The sequence below is a fragment of the Neopsephotus bourkii genome, unplaced genomic scaffold (assembly GCF_033783945.1).
Source record: "Neopsephotus bourkii isolate Nb327-2 ecotype Australia unplaced genomic scaffold, CSIRO-AGI_Nbou_v1 NB_318, whole genome shotgun sequence".
NCBI classification, from domain to species: Eukaryota; Metazoa; Chordata; class Aves; order Psittaciformes; family Psittacidae; genus Neopsephotus; species Neopsephotus bourkii.
The window spans coordinates 5,818,872-5,834,438 of NW_026900826.1; the positions used below are offsets into that span (position 1 = coordinate 5,818,872).

The following is a 15,567-nucleotide window of genomic DNA, read 5'->3' on the forward strand; positions in this document are numbered from 1 at the left end:
TGAATTTCAGCAACTTACTAGAAAATAATCCACAAGATAGGGGTTTGGAGCCTAAAGTATGTGCAATTTAGAATGTCTTCTCAACTGACTAAAGTGAACCTAAGCCATGTATTTTGTGGAGGCTTGTTAAGCTCCAACATAGGACCTCTTCGGGGTAACGTATATCCCACAGGGTGAAATACAGTTTAAGTTATACCTACATTAATTTCTTATTCCCCCATTAATACATCAATGTCTTTGCTACAAACAAACAGCAAAATGGACATACATCAAGCACTATGCAAATCACAGAGTAAAAACAACTCACCAGTGTTTCTTGGAAATCTGATTTGTCATCAATATCATCAACCTTGTAGGACCCAGAGAGACTTAGATAATAATAGTAGTCCATACCAGTAATGCCAAGACTGCTTTTTTGTTCTGAGGAAGCCCCCTCAATTAGCTGCAAAATAGAAATCCCCAGAATAGGTGTCATACAAGTATCTTCAGCAAAGATGGGACAGGTTGGAAACAGGCGTCTGAGCCTGAAATTACTGAAAGGGACAGTGCTGTGCCAGGTATGTATCCTTCCTGCCCTTTAACTGTTAAACCCAAAAGACCAGCTTTCATTCCCATTCCCACAAATGGTTTAGTTCTAACTTCCACATCTAGTAAAAAGCAAAGCTCGTGACTCACTTGAATGCCTCCCTTAACTCACAGTTACAACATGGGTTTTTGCATCTGCAATGTCTTACCTAAATTCCCAAGGACCATCATGTTTTCCATGCCTACTGAAAGGAGGCAGAGTTGAAAGAGCACCCTGAAAAAGCATTATTTGTGACTCTAATTGTGAGATCAAGTATCCTTTTTGCCCATTATGGTATACATTCAGCAAGCTTTGAACTCCTCTGATGCTATGCTGATTTAAGTGTGGCTCAAGTCACACCTCTTTGCACCATTTAGGCCAACAGGGCCAAGGCTAAATAACAGAGTAGTTGAAAAAAGTTTCCCATACTCTCAGTAATGCCAGAGAAGTTCCTCAGTCCTATGTAAAATCTACACTGTTGTGCACAGACATGGCTGCAATGAGAAGGAATGAACAAATTAACCAACCTCAGAAAAGAATTTGAAATATTGAAGTATTTTTGTTCTGGAACTGCAAGGCAGCTAAGTAGGTCTATGTTAGATGGTATCTTAACAAGCTGCCAAGTTTCCTGGTCATGTCCAGATCACCTTCTGCTGTGTGCATTCAGTAATCTCACTGTGTTGAGCATTACTTTTCAATCAAAAGGAAAAACTTGTCCTAGTTATTTTAAATACCTGGGAAAGGACTTATACATTCCTGACCTGGTAAAAAATGTGAAAACTCCTCTCTCCAGGATTCCTCATTACAACTCGAGACTTTTCCAGTAGGAAGTTGGAGATTTTCCCTCCATCTGGCTCTCCACCTGGGCTAAACTGGATTTCAAAGTATTTGCCCTGCAATAAATAATTAGAGCTGTTGAACGATTAGTACATACAAATCTGAAATCACACACTTGTATGCTGCCACAAGGAAGGTTACTAGGATATTTGCTCTTTATGGATGCAGTGACCCAACTGCCTCAAGGTATAAACTAAGCTTGGATTCTTGAAGTACCGCCTATCTTTCTTTATGCATTTACACAGCGCTAGACTTGGAATAATATATCATGTGTTAATGCAAATGTAGAGAGGAAGTCAGGGGCTTCTTTTAGCTTCTGAGACTCCTGTTTAGTGCAAAGGAAGTCATAAGGCCCACCTATGCAGGAAGTAAATTGAACAGATTTACAATCCATGGCAAGTATAATGTTCTGCTTGGAAGGAAGGTAAAGCAATTATCTTTTTCTTCCAGGGAGAATATTAACTGCATTAACACTCATATTGGCCAAGGAAGAAATCTTAGGTTTGTAAAGCCTATATATAACTTAAAACAGAACCTATAGTACATTATCTAGTGAACAGTCATTTCACAATGATTTTGACTAATTTATATTTGTACAATAGACAAACTGAAGAAAATACCTGCCTGCTTTTTGTACATATTAGTAAAGGTCTTTCCCATCAGACAACTCTAAGGGTGGTTTCATCTATTTAAAACAAAACAAAAACCCCTTATCTTCTTCTGTATTTATTTTTTAATGTATTACTGCATCTGTTTGGCTGACCTGGAAAACTGGCCACTTTGCTCCTGAGAAATTATTTATAGAATGTTAAGTCTGCAAACAAATAAACTGACTGGTAAATACTGTAAGAGAACCAAATGCACAACCTATACAGAATGAAACAGATGCCTCTTAACACCATGCTTCGAAACACACTTTATATTTTATTTAATTCATTTGTAATCAATTTACATTATACTCCTGAATAGTGTCTCTGTAACAGAGGTTGGAAGAATAGAGCAATCTCTACAGTAGGAGGACTTACAAATCTGCTGGAGTTGTTGTTCCGTACAGTTTTTGCATTCCCAAAAGCCTCCAGTAAAGGGTTGGACTGCAGAATAATATCTTTAACATGCTAAAATTTCAGAAAAAGCAGAGAAATAGAGATTCAGAAATAGACATTTCAAAAGTTCTTAAATCTTTTCCAGAAACCCATGACATCTGAGTTACATATTAAAAAGTCAGAAATCCTGCATGTGTAAGAAACCCTCTTGATCAGATAAGGAACCAAATCTAACCAGATTTTTTATTTCAGAACTTCTAGTTCCTACTTCTTAAAGAAAAACCTACAAAACTGAACAAACTGCCTGTAGAAACTGGTCCTTCTGTTCATTGTTCTGTCAAACAGCATAGTCAATAAATTGATCTGGTTTTTCACCATCTTGATTTTAAGCAATTTCCTTCTTACACATGAGCATTTAAATCTTTCGGTGGGGCACAGGGGGGTGGAACCACAATCAATGAAGTTAGAGCAGCATGAAATGTTGGAGCCTGCAGGTGCTTCAGCAGCCTGCTTTGGGATCAATAATGCTGCTATCTCGTGGTCTCAGAAAGCAACTAGGTATGTTACTATTGTCTCTTCATCTGATCCTAGCAGACGGAAGTATTGACAAGACATTAGGCTTGAACAACCTCGATGCCTGCTGGGTTGTGAAGAGAAGACTGAATTTTATCTCAAAAGAAATGTTCAAGGCAACTTACCAACTTCATCAACTGGTACTTGGGAATATTTTTTTATTTATAAAAGCTGGAATCTTTTAAACCAGTAAAGATATTTACTTCAAAAATACTTCTGCTTATTCCAGAAATAAGAATGCATACTTTCTCTGGGTCATTCTCTTGGTACTGAATTATTCTCTGCAGTGTTCCCAGTATCACTATTGCACAAAACTAAGCAGGCAGAATATACTCAACATCAGAGACTGCAATAAAGCAAAAAACTAGGCACTCAAAAGAGTGGACCAGCAAATGTTGCTACTACCTACCTACCACTGCCTGTCAGCCAGTGTAACATCATTAAGGGAAATTTTACAGCTACTTCACTCAATTAGCTTTAGCTAATAGATTTTTATAGAGCAGACATTGATAGTATATTAATAGCTATTAACTAATTAATATTAATGTTAATAGCTATTAACAAAAGCAACTATCTGTTGTTTCAGCAGACTTTCAGATTCTCTTATTTTTACTAGATAACCTCTAGAAACAAGATGAGACTCCTGCCGCTGACTCTTTGATGTATGCATACAAATCAGAGCTTTTATGGAAATAATAGAACCCCAAAAAGCCATCTCAGTGTTCAACAGAAAGCAAACAACACAAGACGAAAACCCCACACAGGTACTAACAGAAGGTTGATTCCTGTTCTTAATCTGGTTAAGAACAACAATTACAGTCCCTCTGCCCCTTAATTTTAAATAATAAGTAAAAAAATGACATTGCTTGTAGAGATAACTCAGCAAAAGAGCTACAGATCTCTCAGCAGAGCTGACTCTGTGTCTGTGGATTTTTCTCATACAGCTCTCATCACATAAGCAGCCCAGCAAGCAAGCAGGTCACTGCCCACTTCAGCTATCTCTGCTACTGAGGACTTGTAAGTATTTCTAGCTGCTCAACCACAAGCTTCTTCAGTAGAGTGCCTTGTGTTTGCCAAGACATACTCTTGTCATACAACCTCTGAATACAGACTGCGCTTATGCTTCAGTATTACTCGATATCAACTCACCTGTACTTTAGGTCCACCTCCTGAAATTTTGGAGATATAACTCATGATATATTTAGCTGCTACAGTCTTTCCAGCACCACTTTCCCCACTACAAGGAAAGGAAGACAATAACGTATTTATTACTTTTTCAATAAATCTAGAATAGAGTAATATGAGGTTTATCCTGTTCAACCAAGACTAGGTACTTTAACAACAAATAAATATGCACCATATTTACATCAGGTAACCCAGTAATACTTAGACTGTGGTATAGTACGGTAGCATGGTATGTGGATATGTTTGTGAATAAATGATTTTTAATACATAATCTTGCATGGACACCAGAATCTCTATGGGACTTCACAGCCAGGGGACTATGTACATTGACAAACAGACAAACCAAGATACTAAAAAAAAAAAAAAAAAAAGAGAGTGTGTTAAGAACTCAATTCCCACCTAAATTTAATGGGATTTCAGACCTCAGCCTAAGCACTCATTCAAAAATCCAAACTTTGAATGCCATGCCAGATACCTACTTCATTTCAGGAGTCTTTTGTTTTAGGTGTTCCTGAATGAAATAATGAGACATTATTAATCACATCCTGAATGACGGAAGAACTACCTTCCTGTTCCTATGCCTCTTGAAACAGGGTACAAGAAGTCTTAATATTCCATACTAGCTTTCACAATTCCTTCCTTCCGTTATAATATTTCATTTCAATGGTGAATGTTTCCAACAGCAGCAGATTTGCCTTCTTGCAATTAGTAAGCTTTGCAAGATGGAAAGAAGATTGGCATGCCAGACAATCCAATCTCATGCTTTACTTCATACCTTAAAGCTAACTTCATTTCAACAGAACTCCTCTAGGCTGACATACATCTTGGTCCAAGTCAGCTTTGACATTAATGAATTTACCCTGATTGGGAACAACTACACTAATGCAAAACACAACATACAGATGTTGCTTCAGTGACAGATACCCAAAATGTTTTTTTGTTGATTTTTTTTTTTTTTCCTTTGTGTGAAAATCTTTAAGCTCCTCAATAATTTCAGTGAATGTTGACTCTTCTACCCCACACCTACTTGTTTGTGGATATGGATCAAATGCACATCTTTTCCTGCACAAATTTTAGCTATGTTTGCCATAGAAGCATCAGTACTTCCTGCACAGGAAAAAGACTTGCTGAGAATGAACAACTCGGAGCTTCTTATCAGCAGCAGTAACAGAGACATTTCCAACGGTTTAATTCTGAAAAAGCTCCCCAATCTGCCAAACTCCAGATATCATTTTACATCTTTAACACTTCCGCGAGTACAGAAATACTGAAAGGCTTTTCCCCTCCCTACAACCACAGTTTTCATGCTTTTTTCTTCTCCTGACTGCAGTTTCACAGATCAAACAGGTAAGTTGAAAAGGTGAAAAAAAAACAAAACACTTGATCACCTCATCTGTGAAGCGCAGACCATGATGCTTATCATTCCAAATCATGAATTCATTTTCCCAAGCATTAAATAGAGAGTCTATATTACTGGGTGTCTGCCACATTCACAGGGACAGATGAGTCTGATGGATGGCAAACTCCATTTAAAAGTTCAGAACAGCAATAGTTCGGTAAATAAAATAACACTGCTTCAAAATCTGCTTGCAGCAAATTGCTCATGCTATTGTAAAACAATACAGACCAGTTTAAACCAAATCAATTTGAGTTCATTTATGCAGTGTTCAGCTGTATACAGAGGAGGATCTGGGACCAAATACTGAATCAATTTGATCAGGTTTATTTGTTGCTCAGTAAAAATGTAACACATTTGTGTAAGGCCTTCTTGGATGCATAAATTATCCTCCTTTGTTCAAATTAAGCGTAGCTTGTATTTCTCACTCCCTAGTGTCTGCCATGGAAACTGACCTGGAATAAGAGTCCCATTTCACTGTTAGTCTCTGTTTTATATAAGTGGTCCTTTATATTAAATTACCTTGGCCAGACCACTGCCTTTGAGAGTTTGCTTTAGATTTGTGAATGCATACACTTATTCTTTTTTATGCTTTTATTGATCAGAGACCAGTAAATTGCTCCAATTAAACTAGAACAAAACAGGATGATGCATAATTTATGAACCAAAGTAACTTTATCTGATGGGATGGTATCTTGCCCCCAGTAAAGCTCAAACGTAGCAGGGAAGTTGTGGCATTCCTGCCAAATGGTTCCCATAGAGAAGCTTTTTCACATATATTTTACTGCTCTGCTGCTATTAAAACTATTTTAAGAAAATATAAGAACCACTTTCTAGCTTGGTAGCTTTAGGTATGTTGGAAGTATGGAGGATTTTTAAGGTTGAAAAATTACTACAGTGGCTTAAAAGTAAATGGATTTTATACTGACATTTTTCTCAAGACTTTTCTCACTAAAAATAAAACAATCACTAACAAAAAAGATAATTCTTTGAAAAACATTGTTCCTACTAGCACTGTTTGCTACTTCAAACAAATGGCATTCTGATCAGAAAGTCAATTAACACTTGGCTGAAATCAGAGCAAGACTACAAACACAGCAGGGAAATTTCTTGCTCCTTCTTTCCCTTGCTCCCAGAGAAAATACAATCAGCAATTAGAGAAGCAAGATCAAGTACACAGCCGCCTCCTTCCTCTAAAATTAATTTTCTGAGTGACATCTAATATAGTATCCCTGGCTGTAGAACAATGCAAGTAATACTTATCTATATTGCCAGAACAATGCAGAACTGTTAATAACAAATGGTTATAAAGAACTCTTGGTCCTGTAAGAACACTGCGTATGTACAATACTCTGATGTGTTTGAATAAGCTTTTTAGTTTGAGTCCTCTGGAAAGCATCAATACAGGAGCTGGCTAGAAGTCTCACACTAAATTTTGAACTTAATAGATTTAAGACGTATATGAGTTGTTCACTAAAAACAGTTGAGCTGGTAAATGATCCTTCCATGAACACAGATTTGTAGTACTTAAGTTGCATTGTCTTTTCAGGTATGCAGTCATCATATACAGCTTTACCGTAACCAAACACGGCCACAGGGATGTCAAATGTAAACTAAAATTACAAACAAGAAGGGCTGAAGAAATGCTTTAAAGCAACTGCAACATCTCCTGGCAGAGAATCACAGAACGAAAGTGAAAATAAAGTCCTTAACTTTATAGAAAGGTAAAACCTTAAGAACACTCTGAAGAAACACATTTATTGCTACGTAACAGAATACTACTCATAACCTCCACTCTCTTAATTAAAGGACAGTGATAGTCCAGAAAGGATTTAAAAGCTACAACAGACAATCCTTTGTAATTAACTCTTGATTGGACAACTCCTTGATAGTTTGGAAGTGCCCTCATTTAGAGGAATAAACACAGTCTGCTGTGGCAAACGTTTATGAGCTTGGGTCAATACAGACTTAAGTTAAATATCATGCCTCAGTAATACAGAAACTGAATGAGAAATCACACTCCATCATAAGTGCCTTACTCAAGAGTAAACTCCCTTTGTAATTCTGCCCCACGCATACAAAATGAGAGTAGAGACTGTGGGTAGTGCTCCCTCCTCCCACCTAAGCACAAGCTCAGCACCTGCATCCAGCCCAGCCAGAGTCCAGCCCATGAATAACTTCATTCTTTACACTGTTCACAGGCATTGAAAATAGCTCCTGAGTCCTCAGCTATAATCAGACACGCCTACATGTAATTTTCTTAATGCATACACATGTATGCTGCAATTACTCCACTGATGAAACTGGCTTCCCTGGCCCTGGAAAGGTTGTTCGGTTATCACATTAAAAGATTATTTCTGTTTGCTGTCTATTCAGCCTTTCAGAGAACTGTATTCTTTCAGATCTGCTTTCCTAGCCCATCACTGACTTTTTGAAGATGCCGAGCTTTTTCTATGGGTATCTAAATGCATTATGTGGAATTCTGGAATTCGATGTCCTGGCAAAAGGGTGTGCAAGCCTCATGCACACAGGGTCCTGACTAGAGCAGGACACTGCAGAGACCTTCCTTCACCTACCAGGAAATCTACATCTAGTCTCTCTCTAGGAATTCATGCATCTCCCCAGGTCAAGAGACAGCTGCCACAGCCACAGGCTGTAGGCAGACACAGGTGAGCATCAGCTCCTTTCCCATCAACCTTGTGTCTCCATTCCTGCAATTCCATATGCACTATAAGCCAGACGTAGCCTTTTTGATCTGACTGTGACTTAGTCCAATCTACACCTTTTTTCTTTACAGAGAAACTCACCTTTCTTCAGGGGGGGAAAACTAGCACCATGGAAGGCAGGGGGGAGGGAAAACTTGGGTCTGTTTCTGTACTAGCTTTCTCTGTTGCTTCCATTCTACCAGGGATTTTCAGTGAAGTCATTCCAAATTCAGACTAGTTGTAGAGAAGCAAACAGGCACCTCATAATAACCATATTGTCTTCATCATCACTCATTTTCTACAGGACACATTTTCAGGGCAAAACCTACAGTTCACTGAAACACAAAGGTTCATTTGGAACTGCTTAGGTTCAGCAGACTCCTGTGGGACTGAAGACAGTCAAGACAGAACTGTATCTCAATTTGGTAGGAAACACCAGTTTGGGGGCAGAAATGGTGAAGTCCTTGGCAGCGATTAAGTGAAAGTGGTACACATGAATCTAGCTAGAACATTCATCTCATTCAAGAGCTACAGCATCCTGTGAGCTTCTAATCTGGCAGCAATTTCAGTGCCTTCTGGACTTACGAAATAAAACATGAGCAAGCAAATTCCAGACTTCAAGAGATTTAATTTCTAAGCCAGCTCTAGTTGTTAGAAACAGTGATAACATTAAAGTCAGAAAATACAGGATGTATCGAAACAGCTTAAGTGAAATATGGTCGAAAAGATTAAAATATCAACGAAAATCAGTTTTGTGAGTGGCTGAGTTACTTAGTTACTGAGTTACATTAAAACAATTTCTAAGTGTCCCCAAAAAAAAAATCAAAATACCACCATGAAAACTGCTCATAAGTCTACAGATTATTTAGAGTGTCTGTAATAAGAATCATCTTAGTAAAAATAGACTTATAGAAAGAAAAAGGAACTCTGAAGTTCCCTGGCAAACATGTTTTTTCTTGTTTCAGTTTTGCAGCAGATTTCAAGTAACTCCAGCAGATTTTGAATAGGCTGTGCACACAGAGGGAATTCACTGCGCACATACAAGATGCAGATACTCCAAAGCATGTCACCCATCATTCGAGCACAAGAATTCTCACATGACTTTAAACCTGCAAGTCTGTATCTCAGATCTGCATCTCCGCTCTCTGAAAATGTGACCATCTGCATTAACTGGACCTCTGGGCATTAGCAATGGATAAAAAAATATGGGGTTTTTAATCACAGTTCACTACAGCTTAAAAGTTTTCACTATAAATTAAACTATTAAGAATTAAACTTGGCTAGGGATATTAAGGATAACAGGAAGGGATTCTACAGGTACACAGCAAATAAAAAACAGAGTAGGGAGAACGTAGGCCCCCTCAGGAAGCTCTCGGGTGAACTAACTACACATGATTTGGAGAAGGCTGAGGTTCTGAATGACTTCTTTGCCTCTGTCTTCACTGGCAAAGGCTCTGACCGCACCACCCAAGTCTTGGAAGGCAGATGCAGGGACTGTGAGAATGAAGACCCTGGGCCACTGTAGGAAAGGAACTGGTTTGAGACCATCTTAAAAAATCTGAACGTGCATAAGTCCATGGGTCCTGATGGAATCCATCCGTGGGTCCTGAAGGAGCTGGCAAATGAAGTTGCTAAGCCGCTGACCATCATATTTGAAAAATCATGGCAGTCAGCTGAAGTTCCCGACGACTGGAAAAAGGGAAATATAACCCCCATTTTTAAGAAGGGGAAAATGGATGACCCGGGGAATTACAGACCAGTCAGTCTCACCTCTGTGCCTGGCAAAATCTTGGAGCAGATTCTCCTGGAAGGCATGCTAAGGCACATGAAAATCAACAAGGTGCTTGGTGACAGCCAGCATGGCTTCACTAAGGGGAAATCCTGCCTGACCAATCTGGTGGCCTTCTATGATGGGGCTATGGAACTGATGGACAGCGGGGTAGAGCAGCTGATGTCATCTACCTGGACTTGTGCAAAGCCTTCGACACTGTCCCACATGACATCCTTGTCTCTAAATTGGACAGACATCAATGTGATGGATGGACCACTCAGTGGATAAAGAACTGGCTGGATGGCCGCACACAAAAAGTTGTGGTCAATGGTTCAATGTCCACCTGGAGACCACTTACGAGTGGTGTCCCTCAGGGATCAGTGCTGGGACCGGTCTTGTTTAACATCTTCGTTGCTGACATGGACAGTGGGATTGAGTGCGCCCTCAGCAAGTTTGCTGATGACAACAAGCTGTGTGGTTCGGTTGATACACTGGAGGGAAGGAATGCCATCCAGAGGGACCTTGACATGCTTGTGAGGTGGGCTGATGCTAACCTCATGAAGTTTAACCATGCCAAGTGCAAGGCCCTACACCTGGGTCGGAGCAATCCCAGGCACAGCTACAGGCTGGGCAGAGAAGAGATTCAGAGCAGCCCTGTGGAGAAGGACTTGGGAGTGCTGGTCAATGAGAAAATGAACATGAGCCAGCAGTGTGCACCTGCAGCCCAGAAAGCCAACCGTATCCTGGGCTGCATCAATAAGGAGCGTGACCAGCAGGTCGAAGGAGGTGATCCTGCCCCTCTACTCGCTCTTGTGAGACCTCACCTGGAGTATTGTGTGCAGTTCTGGTGTTCTCAACATAAAAAGGACATGGATCTGTTGGAACAAGTCCAGAGGAGGGCCACGAGAATGATCAGGGGACTGGAGCACCTCCTGTATGAAGACAGGCTGAGAAACTTGGGGCTCTTCAGCCTGGAGAAGAGAAGGCTGCGTGGAGACCTCATAGCAGCCTTCCAGTATTGAAGGGGGCCTATAGGGATACTGGGGATGAACTCTTAACAAATTAGGGACTGTAGTGATAGAACAAGGGGTAATGGGTTAAAACTTAAACAGGGGAAGTTTAGATTGGATATAAGGAGGAAATTCTTTCCTGTTAGGGTGGTGAGGCACTGGAATGGGTTGCCCAGGGAGGTTGTGAATGCTCCATCCCTGGCAGTGTTCAAGACCAGGCTGGATGAGACCTTGGGTGACATGGTTTAGTGTGAGGTGTCCCTGCCAACGGCAGGGGGGGATGGAACTAGATGATCTTAGGGTCCTTTCCAACCCTAACTATTCTATGATTCTATGATAAATTTAGCTTCCTGTCAAACATCCCAGGTTCTGGGATGCTACTTTGTTCAAAAAGCAAAATAAATCTCAATTTTACCCATTCCCAAGAGGCCCGAATTGGACTAAATGGCTCTAGAAACTTCAGCATGGAAAGAGGCATCTATTTTCCAAAAGGAAGATTGAGCTCACGGAACAAATCAGACATAGGAGAGACAGGAATTATGAGCATAGGGCATTTTGTTGTGTATGGCTCCATGCTGTAGCTAGGGGCCCAAGAACAGGGAGGCCTTTATAGGAGTAGAACTCAGAGTAGAAAATTGTTAATTGACCTTCCTCCATGTAAAATCAGCAGATCCCACATATATATTAATTTATAAACTTAAAGAGATTAACAGTGAAGGCAAAATCAATTTTCCAGTATCTCTCTCCTCCTTTTGTCTCTGACTGAATGCAAGCAAAATTCCAAATAGAACAAAAGTACATTTTTAACAGGGTAAAAACAATACTAAAAATGTATTTTTACCAGAATATGGTAAAAATGGAGTCAGTGTGAGAATGTTTAACAGTATCTGTGGTTCCTACAGCTGTTAATCTAACTCTGCTACGTAGTCAGTCATTCAAGCTGTTGCAGTTTTGGTACTGGGCATGAAGCTGGCTGTGTAACACACTTCTTGCGGTTAAGCTATCACCAGGATTTCACTGGAAAACAACAGGAAGGGTTGGAAAGTACTTAGTTACCCTAGAAAACCCCAAAATGCTCAGTGGTCATGGATACAGAACATTTTTACTGATATAATTAAAGAAATAAACTTTAATGCTTCTTGAAGTTAAAACACCAGAAGAAGATAAAATGTTATTCACAGATCTTTTCCTTACCTAATGATGACACACTGATTTTCTCTGTCAATAATCATGTTCCTGTACATGCTGTCTGCAAGAGCATAAATATGTGGTGGGTTCTCATATTGTGCCTAGGAGAGGAAACAGAACCATTTTTGAACACAGCATTAACCAACACAGACAGAGCAACGTAATTTTGAATTTAAATTGGGAGAGTTATTTTCCTGGGAAAATAATTCTGAATCCTACTTTATACTGAATTTTCCCCAGGAATTTTTGTTGTTTGTTTAATAAAAACAAACCCAAGTGAAGTGTCTGGGTTTTGGTACTGACCTTTCTGTCATCCATAGTTTTCTTCTGAACTATCGTAAACACCCTGTTCTAAAAATGGTTTGTGCTTGAAATACATTACATAATTTTAGCCCACTCCACGTGGTCACATGCTAACAATAAACTACCTAAACTGCTACACAGAGCCTGGTAGTGTATGCCTCATTTTCATCCACCGCATCCATTCAAAACGAATGGTTTCCCGGATCTCTGGACATGGCCAACGTGAGCAAAGCAATAAAGAGAATTTTAAGTCCCTAATGTCCTTGTGCTGACTCACTCTTCAAGCTCTATTTTCAAAAGTTGCATTCAGTTTTGGCAACTCTTTTTTTTATTGTTTTTGTCCAGTTTGCAAGTTCGAGTCATTTTGTATTGCGCACCACATTTCAAAGTTTAACAACAGCTTTTGCAAGGAGGAGTACCTAACCCATGTCAATGACAGAAACCTGACCCGGGTTAGAGTTGATCAGTACAAGTACTTTCTTGAAATACTAATCCTGTATTCTAGGGAATTCAATCTGAAGACTCAATATATGGTGGTAAATGGATATCAGCCAAATTCTTACAGGCTAGAACAATGCTACCAAAAGCCAGAAACAAATGCTTCCAAAGAGCTTAACCATATTGACTAATATTTACATGCCCCTGAATACTGCAGTACATTTTAGACTGCTTTACTTACTGCTCCTTGGTACATCTCGATTTCCTTTTCCCCAAAATATGGCATTTGCTTGAAAGGATTCACGGAGATTAATACAGAGCCAATATATGTCTGTATTCAAATGAAGTTAAGGTAACTACAGCTTCATAAAGTATTAACACTAGTGACTGCCAAGTAACTTTTCCATCTATTACACAGTACAGCACAGCTTCAAACAACAGTAAAAACTCCACCACTTAACAACTGTTAATAAAACTGAAATTAGCTGGCTTACAAGAATATAAACATTTCATTCAATGGGATGCTTTCCTATTATCAAAATATTTATTTTAGGACAAGCTAAGTATAGCCATATGTATTAGAGGTCCAAATATGACACACCTCAAATAAAAATACAGAAAGGAAGTGTCATATTTAAACTGTTTTACTCCTTTGTAACTTAGGAGGTCATACTGTCAGTATTGGAAAATATTGTTTTGACCTTTGCAGAATATAATATAGTGACACACTCTGATCTCATCGAGATAGTGCTGAGCACGCACAGTTGGATGGAAACAGCCAGTACTGAGCTAAATTGGACAATTATTCAGCTGCATGTACTAGTAGGGGAGCTAAGGGAATTAGGTAATTCAGTATGTGTTGTTATTTTATAAGCGTAACTATTAACGGTCCCTTAGAGTCTTCTCCTGCAGGCTGCCCTATAAGAAGCCCCTCAGTTTCAAGCTATTATTAGCCCCAGAAAGCTTTTTCACAACATTCCAAATGCCAGTATTTCACCATTCTGCATTCAGCTCCACATGTACCTAACATTTACAACATACTTCAGAAGCCTTAGAATCGAGTTGCAGTATACATATATGAAGCAACTGATACTACTTTACAGGCAGGACTGGTTCACTGAGATGGAATTAGCAGTATACCCATGTCAATGAGGCCAAAAAGTTGTACTACAGATTTCATCTTAGAATCTGGAATTGTTCCCAGGCAAGCTTACTTAGCTTTCCAGACAAAAGTGGGAAAATTATCAAATTTATACTGCTGGATTATCCTATGTAAAAATCTATTGTTGTAGTGCCACAGCACAAAATGGTAATGTTGGAGAAGAAGTATAACTCAGTAAGCGTAATTTCTGTAATTTGCAATGCTTTCTTCATACTTTTTTCCACTTAACTCAAAGAAAAGTGACATCATCTGGGCCTCAAATATAACAAATCAAGTATTCAGTCAGTATAAACATCCAAAGTGACAGTTTTCTGTTGGTAAACAATACCAGCATTTTCTGGGAGGATTCTGTAATCTCTACGCAACACAGCACAGAGAAATGTTCATTCATGTGTGGACACACAAAACAATTGAAAGATTCAAGAGATTATGTCCATTCTAGAATGAAAAGCCTTTGCAGAACTGCAAAAGGAGTCTTTTCTCCATACACAAAAGAATTATAAAACGCTTTACAAGAAGACTCTGATCATTCATGTGACCACAAGCCCCCTTGGAAAACATTCTTACTCCTGCTTCAGTACAAAGACCATCTCCACGTTAAATGTCACTTGTCTTATAGAAAAAAAGCACAAAACCACTTCTTTGGCACAGAGCGCCAAAGACTTTGCGAATTTACTGCATGGAAGATGCAATGTTCCACAGGGACAAAGCGCTCATGTTACTAAGAGGAAGAGCACCATAGTTTACCTCAGTACTACAGTTTGACAAATACTGCACAACTTTATCATGTTTCTGCAATGCCAATGTAATAATGGTGTGATAGTTTCTTGAACAAAGAATCCAAACCCATGTGCACACACATATTAAAAACCTCTGCGGTTCGGGATGGAAATGTTAGCACAACTGCAAAATTATTTTCCTCTATCAGTCCTCAATAAACCAAGCTGCTACTTAGCTCTTAACCATCTGAAGGTATGGAAAAAGCCAGGAGATGTTATATTTCCTTCCCTTTCTGCTAAAAAAAAGTTTAAACTCTTCAAGGAACCTACTCCCCATTATTCCATCCTAGCAAGTATGAAAATCTGGCTACAGCAGAAGATTATGTATTTTCCAGTATATAATCATATTGACTAGTGCTTACCAGACTTATTATCGCAGCTCATGTTACACTGTGAAAGCTACAATGACACAGTGATTATTCTTATCTCAAGAAACTGCTTTCATAAGAAACTTAAAATTTAAAAAAGCAACCCTTTGGTGCTGAAATACATTTTCCTCATTGGGTTCTATGTTCAGGTTGGGTTCTACATTCAGGCTGGGTTCTACGTTCAGGTATTTAAATCATCTTCTTTCATTAATCATAGAAAAAAATTAAGCTTGAACACTGTAGA

General features: G+C 39.1%; 1 protein-coding gene across 5 annotated transcripts in view; it reads right to left on the reverse strand.

Annotated features, from left to right (window-relative positions):
• MYO1E (myosin IE) overlaps nucleotides 1-15,567 on the reverse strand; it is a 114,609-nt gene that overhangs the window by 37,271 nt on the left and 61,771 nt on the right. For 4 of the 5 annotated variants that reach the window (XM_061347520.1, XM_061347522.1, XM_061347523.1 and 1 more), the window contains exons 3-8: nucleotides 13,256-13,345; nucleotides 12,280-12,374; nucleotides 4,168-4,255; nucleotides 2,428-2,517; nucleotides 1,327-1,458; nucleotides 308-442 (exon numbers count right to left, since the gene is read on the reverse strand). In XM_061347520.1, coding sequence (XP_061203504.1) covers nucleotides 308-442; nucleotides 1,327-1,458; nucleotides 2,428-2,517; nucleotides 4,168-4,255; nucleotides 12,280-12,374; nucleotides 13,256-13,345 — 630 coding nt within the window. Of the gene's footprint in view, nucleotides 1-307; nucleotides 443-1,326; nucleotides 1,459-2,427; nucleotides 2,518-4,167; nucleotides 4,256-12,279; nucleotides 12,375-13,255; nucleotides 13,346-15,131; nucleotides 15,151-15,567 lie in introns of those variants that run through there. The other variant, XM_061347524.1, reaches the window with a different exon arrangement.